The sequence below is a fragment of the Ascidiella aspersa genome, chromosome 1, assembly GCF_963924565.1.
Source record: "Ascidiella aspersa chromosome 1, kaAscAspe10.2, whole genome shotgun sequence".
In the NCBI taxonomy this organism is placed as follows: domain Eukaryota; kingdom Metazoa; phylum Chordata; class Ascidiacea; order Phlebobranchia; family Ascidiidae; genus Ascidiella; species Ascidiella aspersa.
This window is the reverse complement of record NC_139447.1, coordinates 34597651-34615670: the sequence shown is the minus strand read 5'-3', so window position 1 is coordinate 34615670 and position 18020 is coordinate 34597651. Positions and strand designations below refer to the sequence as shown.

At 36.8% G+C, this 18020-nt stretch overlaps 2 protein-coding genes and 4 non-coding genes across 6 annotated transcripts in view; 4 read left to right on the top strand and 2 right to left on the bottom strand.

Moving 5' to 3' along the window:
* The window catches only part of LOC146169949 (MAM and LDL-receptor class A domain-containing protein 2-like), a 99243-nt gene extending 94388 nt beyond the window's left edge, over nucleotides 1–4855 (bottom strand). The window contains exons 1-4 of the mRNA XM_083387937.1: nucleotides 4795–4855; nucleotides 3141–3275; nucleotides 2595–2735; nucleotides 1238–1465 (exon numbers count right to left, since the gene is read on the bottom strand). Coding sequence (XP_083244063.1) covers nucleotides 1238–1465; nucleotides 2595–2735; nucleotides 3141–3275; nucleotides 4795–4855 — 565 coding nt within the window. The remainder of the gene's footprint in view (nucleotides 1–1237; nucleotides 1466–2594; nucleotides 2736–3140; nucleotides 3276–4794) is intronic.
* On the top strand, nucleotides 51–124 carry Trnan-guu (transfer RNA asparagine (anticodon GUU)). The gene has a single exon. It is a non-coding gene; the product is annotated as a tRNA-Asn (tRNA).
* Trnan-guu (transfer RNA asparagine (anticodon GUU)) lies at nucleotides 185–258 on the top strand. Its single transcript has one exon. It is a non-coding gene; the product is annotated as a tRNA-Asn (tRNA).
* Trnan-guu (transfer RNA asparagine (anticodon GUU)) lies at nucleotides 319–392 on the top strand. The gene has a single exon. It is a non-coding gene; the product is annotated as a tRNA-Asn (tRNA).
* Nucleotides 451–524, top strand: Trnan-guu (transfer RNA asparagine (anticodon GUU)). Its single transcript has one exon. It is a non-coding gene; the product is annotated as a tRNA-Asn (tRNA).
* A 3855-nt stretch (nucleotides 4856–8710) lies between the features above and the next one.
* LOC146169948 (chondroitin sulfate proteoglycan 4-like) overlaps nucleotides 8711–18020 on the bottom strand; it is a 51659-nt gene continuing 42349 nt past the window's right edge. Inside the window, exons 35-43 of the mRNA XM_083387926.1 lie at nucleotides 17687–17909; nucleotides 16949–17034; nucleotides 16225–16401; nucleotides 15523–15688; nucleotides 14305–14448; nucleotides 12840–13002; nucleotides 12353–12441; nucleotides 10794–10978; nucleotides 8711–10319 (exon numbers count right to left, since the gene is read on the bottom strand). Coding sequence (XP_083244052.1) covers nucleotides 9675–10319; nucleotides 10794–10978; nucleotides 12353–12441; nucleotides 12840–13002; nucleotides 14305–14448; nucleotides 15523–15688; nucleotides 16225–16401; nucleotides 16949–17034; nucleotides 17687–17909 — 1878 coding nt within the window. The 3' untranslated portion in view covers nucleotides 8711–9674. The remainder of the gene's footprint in view (nucleotides 10320–10793; nucleotides 10979–12352; nucleotides 12442–12839; nucleotides 13003–14304; nucleotides 14449–15522; nucleotides 15689–16224; nucleotides 16402–16948; nucleotides 17035–17686; nucleotides 17910–18020) is intronic.

Sequence of the window (18020 nt, the reverse complement as noted above, 5' to 3'; positions counted from 1 at the left end):
TGTATAAGGCAATAACAATCTTTTGGCGTTTTTACAAATACCGTTAACGTGTCTCTGTGGCGCAATCGGTTAGCGCGTTCGGCTGTTAACCGAAAGGTTGGTGGTTCGAGCCCACCCAGGGACGTTTTAGCATTTGTATAAGGCAATAACAATCTTTTGGCGTTTTTACAAATACCGTTAACGTGTCTCTGTGGCGCAATCGGTTAGCGCGTTCGGCTGTTAACCGAAAGGTTGGTGGTTCGAGCCCACCCAGGGACGTTTTAGCATTTGTTTAAGACAATAACAATCTTTTGGCGTTTTTACAAATACCGTTAACGTGTCTCTGTGGCGCAATCGGTTAGCGCGTTCGGCTGTTAACCGAAAGCTTGGTGGTTCGAGCCCACCCAGGGACATTTTAACGTTTGTTCAAGACTATAACAATCTTTTGGCGTTTTCATAATTATCTTCCGTGTCTCTGTGGCGCAATCGGTTAGCGCGTTCGGCTGTTAACCGAAAGGGTGGTGGTTCGAGTCCACCCAGGGAAGTCTAGAAAACTAAAGGTCTAGTTTCGAAGTAATGTTACTACTAATAAAAAGGTTAATTTTCCAATTTCTTGCAAGTGCAACAGTCAATGCAATCCAATTTATATCTTCCGAAATTTCAAGGGTCTGTTCACCCTGTAAATCTTATTATTCCAGTCGTGTAATTTTGGGGTTACAGACCGTTGGAAGACATGATTTAAAGGCATTCTATCTAGTAACACAGCTATCCATCTTAATGGTAATCGATTGATATTTTCCTAAATATCAAGACACAGTTTACTTTACTTATGCCAGTGGTGCTTTTTGTGTGGCAGATTGTTGGAAGCCATGACAGTAGAGCAGTGGTCGGCAAAATTTTTTTACCGCGGACCCCTAACATTTTTTTCCCTCGCATGGACCACGGTAGGCAAAAAAATCAAGAATGACGTCATAAATTTACGTCACAATACAAATAGACTTCAGAAGTCTGCTGATTTCGGTCCAAAAATGTGAAAGTGAAATGGCTTCTAAATACATTCAGCGCAAAACCGTTTTATTTTTAACTAAACTGTTTTCTTTGACCAATTTATTACTTCTTTAATATGATAATAATATTTTAATTGGGTTGTCATGGATCCCTTAAAACTAGTTCACGGAACCCCAAGGGGTCCAAGGACCCCAGTTTAAGAAACCCTGCTGTTGTGCATTCGATCTAACAACACAGTGATCCATCTTACCTTTCGGTGTGCACGGTGTATCGGATATAACCACATCGTCCAAGGCCATATCGCTCCTGAAATCGGTGCCCAGGGTGGATTCGAACACTGCTTGCCATCTACTAGACGTCGGCCCTGCTGGAACAGTCACCGAGGCAAAGTACCAGCGGTTGCCCTGATTTTTCGCCAGAGTCCATAGCGGGGTTCCCAAGGCGGCCCCACTCTGCTGGGCGTACACCTTCAGTGTGCCTGGGGTAAACAAAACAGAGAAGGGTAAAATTTGGGGAATTTGTTTTGTTTTAAGCTGCAATGCATTGCGAGGGGCGGCGGTTAACTCAGTGTTTTAAACAAGTCATTTAGAAATATACTTGGGTACTGTTGCGGTCTCGCAACATCTTTAGCCGTTAGTAATTACTTAAGGAATACTAAATTAACACATTCAGTACCCCAATGGGTTTTAAACATTCGTGCATTTCATAGGCGCCGGTTACCACGATATTACCTCGCGAATCTGTGTATGACTATAGCAGGTGATATCACTTTTTATTGTGTAGATAATGTTGGATCATAAGGATAGTAATTAGGATAGTAATCAGATATAGGAATTGGTATAGTGTATTTGTCGCTATGTATTGCTGCCGTTTTGAAGATATATTCTATGATAAGGGAAAATGTTATGTAAAAGTCTTTGATTATAGTTGTTGATTGTTAGTCCATAATGTATGTAATTTACTGTAATGCTTAAGTTCGTTTTTGTTGTCAATAATTAATAATGGTATTTACGTTTCTTGGTATTTTTGAGAATCAGGCAGATAGTCTTACTGCGGTAGAACATTAGCGCTAAGATATAAATAATCAGAACTCACGCTAAATGTTTATTTACGATATATAAGGTCGTAAAATTGGTGTACCAGAGATCGTAAAATTGGTCCCCGAGTATCGTAAAAGGTACACTATGCACGGATCTGTAATGTAGCTTGACAATAAGCTCGTATCGAAACGTCTTAACTAAGGTGATGTCGATCCACTCGACCTTTTTGGCTTTGCAATTCGTTATCAAGCTTCATTTAGAAATGTTTTTAGTAAACAACAAGTCAAGACCTCGTTCTACCAAAACGGCTGCAGTCAAGTCAATAACAACAATAACTAAGTTGATTGAAGTCAAGTAATTGTAATTGACTTAAGTTATTATTACAACACTTGTAAAATGGTATCTTTGTGGCGCAATTAGTTACAATTATTGCAAGTGTAAATGCAGAAACGTCTGTCAAAAGATTATAATTTTTTAATTTAATTTCTGTCTGTTAAAAAAATTGTTAAAATTGTTACAAAATCCCTTGTATAGCTTGTTCCGAATACTATAAATATTTTGGCTTACCCATATTGGCGCCCCACATGTGGTACCAGAAGCTGATACAGCTTCCCGTGGTTGTGTAGGACCTCTCCGGTGATTTTAGGCGGCCTATGTTCCCCGGTGAAATTCCTGGGCCGCTCGACGCCTCCGTGTACATGTAATACCCTGAAAATAGAACACAAAGCGTTATATTTTGTTGTAAAGCAGGGTTTCTCACCTTCTTTCACGGCGAAACTTTGGCGACTCAATTCTCTTCAATGAACTTTTTGTAAGCGGACAGAACACATAGCATTTATGAGTTCCAATTTATTTAATAGGAGTAATGTTTTCGCATTGCTTTCACAGTTTTCGCAAGCATAAGAGAACTCTTGTTCCGAAACAACGTCAGAAATTTACAAAAAACGGTAAACGGGAATTCAGAAACGAAACTTGTCATTTTTATTTAAAATTTCCCCGATTACTTGAAACACCTTGGTATGAAAAGTGTCAACTATCGGCGCAGCGCGCGATACACTACTTTTAAATGACTATATAAACACAGATCACACAATTAAAAAATATCGTTCGAACCAAATCCGGTGGTGTGGTCAGCCTTGGGGCCGGTGTCGGCCGATGTAGTGGAACCCTGGTATCGAGTCCAGTCGAAGTCGTCACTTGTGTCTTGTGTCAAGCATGGCTGGTCGACCTCGAAGTCGCACAGTAAATCTGATCAAATAATAGCAAAAATGTAAGCCAGCGTCTTAAGTGGATAACACCAGAGTCGGATTTTCTTTTTTAATTTCTCTTTTTTTTCTATTTTTTTGTTTGGCACACCGGGAACTTTCACAGGGGCCATACAGTTTGATATGTGTGTCGCTATGGTTGGTCAGTACAACTTCTGAAGGCCCGCATTGCAGTTGTATACACACTTTTGTAAGTGTTCACCGCAAACTATGTAAATATAGAAGTGGCAAATGTATACAACCCACATATAAGGATCAAAAAACATTTATTTATCATGTGAGACAGGTCTAAACTTTTAGTCAGAGTTTGGATTAAACTAAAATTAGCACTCTCCAGTCAGCACTTGCCCGGGCGAAAGAACACTCACCAAAAATTATTAGCACGCCGTCTGCGAATTTTCCTACTACCAAATTGTTTTTTAATAATTTAATCGTTATCGATTTAAGCAATAATTGACCTTCAGCCTTTGTCGTTATGATATAAACGTGCCGTTGACTAAAATCCCTTTTCTACTCCATTCAATAAACTCTCGACAAAATCGAACTTAAACGCTAGATGTGTAAAACTTCTTTAAGTTTAAGACATGGGTCATCAAACGTTTTTCATTAAGGATATGTGTAAGGCCTGACCATCGCGGGCCGAGTAACTGTTAGGATATACGATCGCGAGCAAGATTTTTGTCGAACTTTAATAGTATAACTATCGTTATAAGAAGGAAATATAAAAAACTATATGCAACCGCAATAGTAGTAAGCTTTAATAACTTGTCGTGCAGTTTAAAATGTCATCAAAATTTAGTTATATTTGTATTCGACAACATTTTAACTGTACTTCATCGCGGGACTAAATTGAATTTGGTGAGCGCCTGCTTTAAAACACTATTTTCATTATTTACTGCATAACGGCACGCTAGCGCCTTTTAGTGTACGCAATTATTGTTTCTTTTGATACCATGGTATTTATTTCTTGAGTAGACCAACTTGTACTTTGTACAGTTGTTCCAAACCCGGGGGTCAAAATGGGTTTTCTGGAAGGCCGCCGTATATACTTTTTAGAAGAAAATTAGACAAGAAAAAAATATATAAACTGTCTTGTCCAATAGAAAATACTTCATAATATTGGCGTAAATCAGGACATTCTGGACATATTTTCAAATAACCTGTCTTAATGTGAACGTTTGCCAATTTAAATAGATTCTGTTGGACTCAGGCTTATGCTAAAAAAAATGGGGGTCATGTAAGTTTCCAAAATCCTAAAAAGGGTATCGGTTGAACACAATAGGTTGTTAACAACAAATTTGAACATGTTCAAAAAAGCTTCTTTTGTATAGACTTTGATATTCCTGTCTTACTACAACCTCCAATTATGCTCATTCAAACAGGTTTGACTGTTCAGAATGATGTTCTTGCAATCGATACACTCAGTACGGAAACAAATTTCACCAGTCTTGGACCCTTCTTAAACAAAGTAACAAATAACTGAGTATTGAGTAAGCACTTACCTGTGGCGTTTGCTGCTGCAATGAGCATCAAGGCGACTATTGCAATCTCGCCTTTCCGCATACTGCACACTTGTGTGTTTCTCAGTTATCCTCAGAACTTTAACAGGTTATTGTCATTTCCTATAGGTAAAATGGCTCTGAGCAATAGCTGCATGCAGCTTGAAACAAATGAAGGAGTTAGGTCGGTGTTACTGTAGTGTATATTCTGTTTTTGGTAATACAATAATTATATATTCTGCTTTTTGGAAATGCAGTAATTTTATAAGTTTTAATCTAATTTGAGAAAACAAAAATGGTTCAACTCTAATTCTAATCTAATTTGGATAACAAAATTAATTAATGTCAGAAAAATCAGAAAATTTCTTCAAAATGGAACATTTTAAGATAAGTTTGAGTTGCTGTCAGGAAGCCATGAACCACGAAGAGCGATTTTGAGGACGACTGGTCCAAACATAAACCATTTGTGTGTATTTAAGTTACTGTTTTAGCTACTTTCCTTGATAATTCGGCCCAGTCTAGTTGCGTAATGTGAAGTATATAAAATAGATTAGTTAACACCCCCTTGTTTACATTTGGAAACAAACAATGACTATACATTCTATTCGTTTGTCTTTAATCTGAACTAGAATGACCGACAGCTATGGCTGGCATTTTACATAACTATACGTGACTTTGACAGTTTCTAAAAAACGCCTTGTTTAATGCATTACTAAAAATCACAAAGGTAACGGTATATTCTCCCACAAAGCTTTAAAAACACTGTAAAATTTGTAAGCCAAAATCTAGGACTAGCGTGCCATTAACAGAGCAAAGAAGAACAAACCAGTATAAATTTTGCCTAAGAAAATTGACAAGCCACAGAACAAATATGTTTTAACTTTAAACACTCAAACTGAAATCTCTGTCGCCAATTCCTTGATTGATCTACGACTGCGTTTTCAACATAAAACTAATGTTCAACGACATAACATTTAGAACAAATAGCAAAAAATGCGCCCTACATATTCAGTTTGTCTAACTGTAAAATTCCGAACAGACAAAAAATATTGCCTATCCCTAAAAAGTTTAAGCAGCTCTTTTATATAAAATTATAGTTTTATAGAAGTGGAGAACTTAATGGCTAGGTTTAACATACTACATTTGACAACCGACATCAAATGTCTGTCAATTGCAAATCAGTACCCTTACCTCAAATTTATAGACAGTTTGACAAATCTATTGCATTTTGTGAAGTATGGCAAACCTAGCGTTCTTATATTATCAAAAGTCAACAAAAATAAATGTCCCAAACCAATTAAACACACCACGTCGCATTCAGTACATTAAATCTACTAAACGGACACAAAACTGTGTAATTTCTGCTGAAGACTGAGCAAAAAAACAGAGAACTGAACCTATGTCTGACAATGACCTAAAATACTTGTGCATAGCTTACATAAGTCAGGTCATTAGCAAACACGAAACGGACGGGAATTGCAATCAGCGCCGAATTCGCCAGACAAACCAGTGCTTGTTACCGCCATGTGCAATTTATTGGTATTGTCTTAGGCGTCATCGATGCATGCGCCCTTTGTTTGCTATTGTGACGCAACAAACTACATTATGAGCCAGGTACTCAAAGGTTTGGTTAATATTCATTTTTTAACAACCTGCATAGCTTGCACTTTGTACTGTGGCGGCGGGCGCAATGTTACGAAACAATCTGATTTGGCAAGCATATTTTCACTTACATAAAAAAATTAATATATATCTTGCTAGGAAGTAACTGATTCGAAACGTTAAATTCAAGTTTTTATCAAATAGAATAACGCTTGCAATTGCTAACCTTTCCTTATTATAATTTATATATAGGCTTAGAGCAACTCTTCATGAAATTTGTTTCATACTAAAGTATTGAAAGTTAAAAAATAGGTGTTGTTCCTTATAAACGTGGGATAATTAAATTAATACATTATTATCACCAAGTAAATGTTATAAACGAAGCACTAAATTTTTCCCTGCAGGGTAACTAAATATTTGTTTAAACACAGACAGTATACTGACATGTATATCTTTTAAGTTTCATAATACTTAATCAAAAGGATTAAGTAAAACTTATTTAAAATGATATTGAAGTACAAAATTTATTTTGTGGCCGTTTAAATAACAAAATAGAGTTGATAGGACCTACATTAACTAACAGCGACAAAATATTTTTACTCTCAACTCCTAGAGTTATGCTTACATATTTCACATAAATTTACACAAATATAAAATTTTAGCCTCAATTAACTGAAAAACTTTTGTATTTTAGGGTGCAACCAAATCATTTTTTTAACCTAAATTACGAAAAAGACTGCCAGCATCCTATTTTTTCTATACCATATGTTTTTAACCTGACAGTAGTGCCAGTTCACCAGTCTACTGCGCAATTACAATACAATCAAGAAAGGATGATTTTTTTCAGCGAATGCAAGCTAAGTACACTTTGTGTAGACACAAAAAAGAATGTCATCAAACTGATTGCCTGAATTCTCCGACAATGAGCTACAGCCAACAAATTGCCACAATAAAATGGTGATAATGTATTTGCAAACGTGCCATAAAGCTGCTGCAAAGTTCTGGAATTTAAAGCAGTTTTTGTAACAAACAAAACAATTCAGAGGGAATGTTAAGGCTTGTATGGAAACACCATTGATAGCGACGGACCCTTCAAAATATTCCGAAGTATTAAAAACAAACGGCCAAAACCGCATTTAAAATGTGGGTGTAGAATCAATAAAAAAATTTATACTATTAAACCAAGTTTTAAAGACGAAATTAACTGAATAGGATTTTATTAAACTGAATGACGTTTGAGTAGGGTTTTTTTTTTAAGTGAAGATATGGAAACAAATTTTGGCGAAAGATATAAGTGCCATACACTTAAATACACAAGTTTATTGGATTAATACAAAAATCAAAAATTTTAGGGGTCAAAAGTTGCTACTTTTAAATGACCATCAGTTGAAAAAGACAAAAAATTAAAGTTTGTCGAATACCAGTAAATAAATTGCAGACAACTGTTGCCTTTAAAATGTAGTAAAAATTAAAAAAAAAATAACATGTGAACTGACATCCTAAAAAACAGCAGTCCTGGCTAAATGCAGTCGGCGCTTTATTGAGTAAACAAGTTGGGCAAACATTTGCATGCTGACTGTAAAGGCTCGTAAAGTAGTGGCGACATAACACAGGGATTAGTTCGAATAAAAAAAAAAAAAAAAAACACTTCAAAAACGCTTGAAAAAACTAAAAATCCTAAACGCTACAAAAATTATTAAAACATTGAAAAAAATAATTTTGGAACAAAAACACGTATAAATCTTTTAAAGAATTTAAAGACGGCTAAAACTAAAAGTGTAAGTATGCAATAACTAAATAAACTAAAACCCGTAGATTAACCATAGTTAGGCTACTTGCAGCAAAGACGTGAAATAAATATTAAATTAAGGCGAAGTGACAGAAAGGTCAACTTTTTCGTAAAATGTGAAACAATAAAGTTGTATTTGAATTGTTGTTCCCAAGTCGAAAAAAAAAACAGATTCGGCAAAAAAGTCGATTCGGTAACAATCGTTTTTATATCGAAATTTATCTAGTTACCAGAGTAAAAATAGGGAAGTACACGCGAAATTTTTATGTAAATTGAGGTGATGGCAAGCTGGGTAAAGACAAACGAACAAACAACAAACAAACAAACAATAACAAAGGCCCATATATTCGAAATGGGACAATGGCCAACAATGGGTGATTGTTCAAGCACTCACAACGACTGGCAAAGAAAGTTTGCTGCAATTAGGTAAAACGACGAAATTAAAACAAAACTGGCAAAATCGGACATGAAAGCTATAATACTGCCACTGCAAAACACAATATTACACGTCTATAGAAAGGCACGATTTTAACAAAATGTTTTTTAAAACAACAAAAGTTTTAATTACGATTTCATTGTATTACAAAAATATAAAAAAAAATACAGTTTTTCCAAAAAATAGGATAGTTAATAGTTAAAAGTCTGATTTGTATTTAATTTCATTGAAAACATTTAAAAAATACGACATTATGGTTATAGCAAACGGCATATCAGTGTTGTATCGCCCAAAAAAATTGGGAAAGTGGTCAGTCAGGTACATTTAATTAGAACTACATCGGAAATAAAGAGTGTGTGTGATGCACCGTAGCACTTGATTGCCCAACCGCATTTTATTATCATTGACAGTCAACCATAAAATGGTCTCATGACTATTTGCAGGCATCGACATAAACTTAACTGCGCGACCCCGAACAACGCTTGCATAAATCGGGACACCCTTGTACAGTTTGAAAGCTGCTTAAACACTGGTTAAGGGACGAGGTATTGTGCTGGTTCAGGTTGAAAACTTGCAACAATTATTCTGCGCATTCCAATCGATTGTCATTGCTTTTGTGACGTGGTAAAAGCAATTGTGACATTGACATAATATTTTTTTCGTGACCTCAGAACACATCAGGCTGACGCGTTTTTATACGAAAAACGAAATTTAAACTGCGCTGCATTTAGGGCAGTATTAGTTTTCGATGTTTTTTTAATCCCCCCAAAAAATTTTCAATATGTTACTCAAAACGTGATTCGAACTGTTTGATTTCTAGCAAAAATATGTCATTATATCGACGTACGAAGAAAGAAATTGCTTCGTGAAAATAGCCAAGATAAAGAAGCGATAAAAAAAATTCATGATTAGTGCATCGAACTAGCGCAAAGTACAAAAACTGAACAGATTTGATTACAAACTGCTGTACCTTAAAAGGTTAACGGTTAACTCCTCTCCACATGTCCGAATCAATGTTAAACCTAAAGCTGGTGTAGGCGTAAAACTCCAAAACGGTCACACCCAGTACTGGCTGACCTTGGCCGGCGGCGCTACGCTTAATCCGCGACTGCCGGGCACAGGCAGCGATCCCACGGACCCGGAAAAATTGCGCTGGAGGAACTCTTCATTTTCATCCGCGTCGTCGGACAAAATGCTGTCGTCCGAAGCGTACATAAACGGGTGAACCAGCATAGGTCTTCCGGGGACATCCCCTTCGTCGGGGCGATGGCCGGAGGGGCCAAAATTGCCCCCGAGGGCGGCATTGGCCAAAACACCCTCGTAAGGCACCGAGGTGGAAATGTACCCGTCGTCAAACGAACCGGAGTCGGTTTCATCGCTGGGTATTCCTCTAAGAGGCGTTACCAGCACGTTGGCAGTCGGACAACGCTGCGCCGAGTCTAGCGTGTCGGTTCGTGACGTCACTGTGACGTGAGTGTGCGCGTCGATGGTGGCGCGGTGCCGCTTGCGCCCCCGCGGTGACGTGGCGTCGGTTTCGTGCCCCTTCACGAAGCTGGGTCCCGATTTTTCGCCCCCCCTCCGTCGGCGAATGCAGATGATGAGGAGAGCGATCGCGATGAGCATTATGACGCACAATGACACGATCAGGGGGATTACCCACGACGCTGGACCGGCCACCTTGACCTTTTTTTCGTCATCGTCCTTTGAATATGAAGTAAAAATCAAATTAAATTGCAAAGCCAAAATGGTCGAGTAGATCGACATCATCTTGATTAAGACGTTTCGATACGAACTTGCATCATCTTCAGTTAATGTGTGATATAAGCTCGTATCGAAACGTCTTTATCAAGATGATGTCGATTTACTCAATACTACATACAAAATTCCGAAAGCCGGTCGGTTAGAATTAGGTGAACACTTGAGTTACACGAAGTCTAAAGCTACAAAATTTGCTTTTAAACTTCGTATCCGAACCAACCAGATGTTTTATGTAATTTTTATGTCATCTATATCTTTAGCGGCTAAAGTAAACCACACTGCCCAATATGACTGTTACTCGCTAACAAATTACAACTTAATGACATTGATTAACTAAAAAAATAGGAGCTAAAAAGACTGCAAAAATACATCTACGTCACCAATATAACTAAAACACAGGGCTTCATTTCATCTTACCTCCACAGCAGATGTGCCCCTAGTGGTCGACTCGGGGTTGATCAATATCGGCGATGACGTCACGAACGGTGTGTCACGCGATGACGTGTTTGTGACGTCCGGTTGCGCAGTGGTGCTGTGCACAGGGGCTACCGGTGTTGTCGTGTTGACAGCTGTGTCGTTAGTCACCTGACTTGTGGCTTCTGCTGGTGGGTATATTAATACAGTTAGCAAACTTGGACAACTTTGTAACTAGGGCGATAACTTTTTTACCTAAAAAGTGAGAAATTTTGCACTAAAAATTTGAAATTTTGACAAATATTAACCTAAAAATATACATTTTTCCAAAATCAGAGACAAACAACTATGCAAAAACAAAGTTCGAGCTGAGTCTAACGCGATAAACTACCTGGGTGGTTAATTTTACAAGCTCGCGCATACCATATATTGCTCTAATGGAGACACAATACAGTTAAAATGTCGTTGAAAATAACTTCCAAATTATTTTGTTTAAATGTTAACTGAACAATAGTTTCAAAAAGCTGACTACGAGTTTTTTGATTTTGTAAACGATTTATGTGCATTTTTAATCGCTGTGTTTTTGACAAGTCAAAAAATAATTGCCCTATTGATAAGGTTTAGTTGTCGTTTTCGACATATTAGAGCAGTGGTTCGCAAACTCGACCGAGAGTTTATTTTTTTTTTTTTTATCATAACCCCAAACTGAGTTACACATTACTTTAACGATTGGGTGAAAAGCAGAAAACGCGAAATGTGCACCTCATAACTGCCTTAAGGGTCGCCGACAAAGTTTAGGTAAATTAACGTTTGGTAGCAGACAAATGATGATACATTGTAGAGCTGTTTATTTATTAACTGATTGCGTCTTCATAATTAAAAAAGTAAAATAAAAAAATTGTCGTCGTTCACTTTGGGAAGATCGACTAAGCATTTTTATGCTAACATAGCGCGCGCGCAAATATGATTTGACGAAGCAATATTGACGACTCATAATAATAATTAACCTGCATTCTGGACAAACATTACGTTGTCCTGGTCATGAGTTCAAATCAATTTTCCGATGTCTGATCACATTAATACGAATATTAAAGCCCATACAGAAGTAAGTGTCATTTTGAACGTTTCGAATAACTCTTTATTTATTTTCAACATCGACTTATTATGTATTACATCAACCTCAAAACATCATGCTACAATGTTTTAGAACTGCAAATCAAATTTGCCAGTCGACGTATAATGAAAAAAAAGCAAGATTAAAAATCGCGCTGCTGGAGAAAAGAATATTTTTATTAGGACAACTTAGTCGGACATCCTTTGATCCTACAACTATAGAGGAGACTTATTTTTAAAGGCACCCAATACCCTATATTTTACGAAAACTTCCAAGTAAAAAAAACTTGCGCTAAATTAATTAAAAACCTATAGGAAACGTTGTTTTTCAATTCGTGAATTCTAATCTAATGTTAAAAACTAAAATACATTTAGTTGTACAAGTCTAATGGCAGTCGGCTTTAAGGCGTTATGCAGAAACATAGCACCAATAATCATAACATAATTACCGTGGACTATTCGTGATGTAGACTTGGGTGTGATTTTGAAGTGAAAAGAATCGACGGCTGGCTGCACTGAACCGTCTTCCACGCTTAATCTGGAGAAGAAAAAGTGAGTGTCAAACTTATACCTATAATGCTGTGATATAACATTGTCCATTAGTGGCAAATAGCATAAAAATCGAAATGGTTTTGCCAAAACAGATTCGTTGGAAAGGGAAAGCTTGCGTTTAGTTGGAATACCCTTTGAGACAAAACAGTTGTGCTAAATAAACATTTTCCTAAGGTTTAAAGTTGATTGTGTTGTTCCAATTCCATTTATAGTGACATTTCAGTGAAATTAAATTCCAGTCGGGGTGCCAAAACTCTTTATTATTTTTGAGGGGTGCTGTAAGCAATAAAAGTTTGAGATTCACTAGGTTGAACAAACAAGTGTTCGAAATTAAACACACGGGCAGATATAAACTTTACTTTTTTATCATGTGACGTTGGTTACCTGTAGGTGAAGCTGTCATTCAGATGAGTGACGTTGGTCATGTTCACGCTGTCCACGTGGAGAAACACAATGCCGTTTGTGACGTCATAATGCGTGAAGGCGGTGACGCGATCGGGCGACGACCTTCGCTGCAAGCGATGACCTTGGCTGGAGTTGGTGGTTGCTGTGAGGAGAAAAAAGTTCAAGACTTATGGAAAATGAAAGAGCAAGTTCATTTCATATCACGCATGCGTTTTGCTTTTCGTCAAATGTTTTATTTTATTTTCGTCGTTAAACAATAATCAAGTTAATGGACAAAAAATATTATACCTGGCCCTCAATCGTAAATTCCAACAGTTATCCGGCCCCCGATGGTCAGGCCTTACAGTTATCCGGCCCCCGATGGTCAGGCCTTACAGTTATCTGGCCCTTTATGAAAAAAGTTTGTTAAACCCTGGCCGAAGGCGCCACGTCTTCTTTTAAATTACATTTTTTTTAGATTTTTTTCTCGCCTCGCGCAAGTAACCTGTTTTAGGCTACATTGTTTATTTGTATTTAGATGTTCGATGCCCCCCCCCCCCCCCCAAAAAAAAAATAATCCTGGAGAAAAATCCCGAAAAAGAGAAAAAAATTATCAGAAGCGTGCTTTTTTTCGTAGTAGCATTGGTAACCATATTGTCATAATGCTCGTTACATCACGAATGCGTTTTGTTTTTCATCAAATGTTTATAGTTTTGACGTCATTGTTTGTCTTCAAAAGTTAATTTAATTAGTTGTTTTTACGTCGCTTTTTAAGAAGGCAAATATTTGTATTTTTTAAACGTAAGGTTAAACATTAGGCTTCATTTATTCAACATTTTTAAGTAATTTGGGATTTTTTATGACAATTTTTTTACGCCAGATATTCGTTTTGAACATCACGCATACGCTTTTTTGCATATGTTTGTGATTAAAGTCGAGTACTTAGAATTTTACGTCACGTATTGTGCGCAACGACAGTGTTGGTTTATTTATTTATTTATTTTTTTTGAAAAAACATACACCACAACGCCAAAAACGTTTTTTAAATAATTTTTAGCATCTAACGCAGGGGTTCTTAAACTGGGGTCCATGAACCCCTCTGGGGGTACTTGAACTTGTTTTAGGTGGTCCATGAAGGCAGGATTAAAATATTAGTGTACATTTGAAAAGTGGTAAATTTTTCAAAAAAATGTTTTTTTTTAAACGTTTTTCCTTGAATGTGTCACACTTTATTTTACTCTTTTTTCGACAGAAAACAGCAGGTTTCTTAAGTCTATTTGTATGGTGACGTCAATTTATGACGTAATCTCTAAAAAATTCCTGCCTACCCTGATACACGCAAAGCCCCCAATTTTTTAGGGGTCCGCGTTAAAAAGCTTAGGAATCCCTGATTTAACGTTTTGCGGAGTGAAAAAATGCTTAATTGATTAATTAGTAAATAGTAACAAGTAAGTCAAATTCTTACCTGGTTTTACAACGAAGTACGCGTACTCGGGTTGGCGAGTAATGCTGTAGACGGGAGTCGAGTCGGTAAGTAGGGCGAGTTCAGTCGAGTTCAAACTCATCAAAGTGAGTTGAACGCTGCTCTCTGACGCCACCTTCAGGATGCCTTAACAGAAAGAACAAGCTAAAAAGTTGACAACACAATAAACAAAGTAAACCTGTTTTAGCGGACCTTTGCACAAAGAAAAACAGTAAAAAAATTGTACCAATGTATAGCTAGCTGACTAATTTGGCTAAACAGATTACTCACAGAAATATATCTGTGTAAGAGGACAATTGGCTAATTAAACGCAAAAACATTTTGGTTAACCGTCCAAAGCGACACTTTTCAGGATGCCGTAACAGAAAGAAGAACCTGAAAAGTTGATAACACAATAAAAATGAAGTGAGCCTGTTTTAGCGGGCTGTTGCACAAAGAAAAACAGTAAAAAAACGTATCCTGTTTATGCAATAGATATGACGTTTTCTTTATTTAAAAGCGCGTAAAGGAAAAAAATAAATAAGTGACAGCCCCGCGAAGCTTTTGTTAACATCCCATTATGTATTATTGAGCTTGAATTCCAAATTAATCAATCGCTAATTACACAACAGATTTCGCGACAAATGTAAGGTATAATCAGTAGGGTTACCAACTTTTTGCAACCTTATATTTTATATTGCAATTTAATGAAGGCTGTTGCTGTCAATCAAACCCTGTAGCGCGAATGTGATTTAGCACAAAAACGTACCAGTGTAGCTAGCTGACCAAGTTGGATTAAAAGAATACTAACAGAAGGTTAATATCTGCGTAAGAGGACAATTGGCTAACTAAACGCAAAAACATTTTTAACTCTCCAAAAAAATGCAACAGAGCCGAAAAAAAACGAGATTGTGCCAACTAAAACGGAAAGTGTGAAGTATGGCATGCTTAGGTAAACTACTCTTTCCCCTAATTCGATTATTTTTCCGAGTGCCTTTATTTTTAGATAGCAAGTCAATGTCAGTCTGTATTAAAAGCCTTTGTAAATAAAGTTAATGGTACCCAGAAAAATAAATTGAGTTCTGGTTTATGGCAGTAATGCAGGGTAGGCCGTTGAAAAAAAATGTCGTGGTTTGCAGCGAATTAGCATTGCGAGAAATTAAAGAGTCATACTACTCGTTACTCGTTCAAGTCGAGTGTGTTTACGCGTTCTTTACTCACCTTTCTTAACGAGTGGTTTGACGACAATATTTAACGTGGCGCTGGCGTTACGCCTCGTTGCGTTGTAGCTCGCCAGCAGGGTAAAGTTGTCTGATGACGTATCGGTCCGACTCATGACGTAGGAGATTTTGCGTGACGTCAGATCGGCGTGGGAAAACCCCGAAACCTGAAACGCAAGTTTGTCACTTTTAAAGATCGACAACGTTTGAGTTGAATTGCTTAATTTTTCAAGTGATAGTTACACGAATTTGAATGTAAAGCGCTTTCATAAATGTTTCTTAGTGCTATATTGCCACAGAAAGTAATAAGAACGCCGAAAACATTCCTTTTGATTTATAAACATTAATATCAGCTTATCAGTGGCATAGACACAGATAATTATTTTTCTGACACAGTTTAAAAAACAGTGATTCTTAACCCTTTTTTCTACTGAAAAACGAGAAACTATTAACACATAGTAGCCCAAAATGTAGCAAATCGCAGAATAATGAACCGATTTTCTATAGTTAGTTATCTACACATGTGTAATTTTTGATCTAAATTCTAAAGCATATATAGGACAGAATGAAAGCAAAATTAACAACAAACGCGACATGAAACCGACAAATTCATTATAATAAGTTAAATATTGGAGTAGATATATATATATAATTATATATATTACATATATATATTTTTTTAAACCTTTCGTCTAACACTCACCTCTACATCACCAAGGTATAGGGCGCCAGCATGCGGACCGTCCTCCACCATATACGTCACCAGACCTACGTCACCGTTGGTGGTTGCGTTGATGACGTCATGACCCAGGGTGATTGCGAAGCGGCCTTGGGGAAGGTGAGCCACAGTAGTACGAAGGTTCAGGGAAACAGGGTGAATCTATGTGTGTGACAATGCATTTACAGGTAGCTGAGTTTTTAGACTTGTATGGTGAAATTTTCATGCGAATGAGAAGTTTTTTTCACAAAATATTAAAAAAAACGGCAAAGTCGGTAACTATAAGTTTTCATTTAAAAAAAAATTATTTTTAATTTTTTTAGCTACTTTTTTTAATCAAGTATTGCCTGTAGGATATAGCGACTTGTTTAACTTGATATCTGGACAGTTTATCCAAAAGTATTTAAATTTTTTATATTTGTCTTAATAATACGTTTTCATCATAAACAGAATTACCATATTATTTAGGATGAAGGGTCTATACGAACACACACTGTTAGGTTTCACAACTGCTCGTTTAGTAAAGTTTTCAAGTCAAAAAAAGCACAACGATTAGCAGATAACGTTCTCTGCCAATTTCGCTTAAGATGGCCTGATTGCAAACCTTCGCTGTAAAACAAAAAAATAGTTTGCTAACGGATCAGCACCGGTACTATCACTTCGTATGGGCTTTAAAACATAACTATCGGGCAATAAGAAGGTAATTTACCTTGATTCGGAAAAGATAGAAACTTGGACGATGAAATCCGTCGCTGAGACCAAAGTAAAAAGCATCGGAAGATACTTCGTCGCTTGCTGGTAAAAAAACAAAACACTTTAGTCGTTGTATCGATATAATTTTAAGTTATCTTCTGTGCGAAATTCCGAGCAATATTCGGCTTTAAAAAGACGAAGTATTGCGATACACAAAAGTAAATGGTCGTTAGCTGCATGAGAGCTTTTCTATATAGTTTGTTTTCCTTGTGCCTTTTTGCCATTTTATTTATTAATAAAACAAAAAAAAGATATAAATTAATGGTTTGAGGTCAAAAATTAAATTGAAGCGAATAAAATAGGTGAATTTTGTTGCTCAACTAACATTCAGCGCAAAGTATAATCTTTATTAGTTACGTGTTTTTTAACTTTTTGGAAATTTTTCCTCATTCTTTTGTTTGAGTTGTTCCGAATGTAATTAACAAACTATTATAAGGAAATCTTAATCAACAAAATGGTTATGAATATAAAAGAAGTAAAAATAAAATATTCAATAAAAAGGTAGGCAACATTTGTGCAAAATATGTCGTGTTCAGTACGTAATACACAAAAAATCACAATATAGGTGTTCAAGGATGGCTATCCATTAAACCGGGCAACCAACGATCTTATTAAGTACTGACAGCTAACACAACAAAAATCAAATTTAAACACATTAATTCCGAAAAAAATCAGGCAGTGCAAAACAACAAACCTGGATGGACCGCATCGGAATTATTGTTTTGGACAAAAAACACCTTTCCAGCATCGATATCTGCTTGTGTGAAGGTAGTAGCGGCTACATCAAGAGAACCGCACACTAATCGGCCATACTTGGGCTCTCGTATTACCGCGTACTGTATGTGAGAAGGCCCGTTGTCGGCGTCAATCGAACGAAGCAGGGATGGTGTTATTGTTGCGCTGTAGCCGTGTACAACCTGGTGCACAAACAAGTCTTAAGTTCATGTACAATTGTTCGCCTATCGAATGTTGTATATAGCCTACCTATGTGTCTAAACGTAGAATGCTATTATGACGTCATATTGACT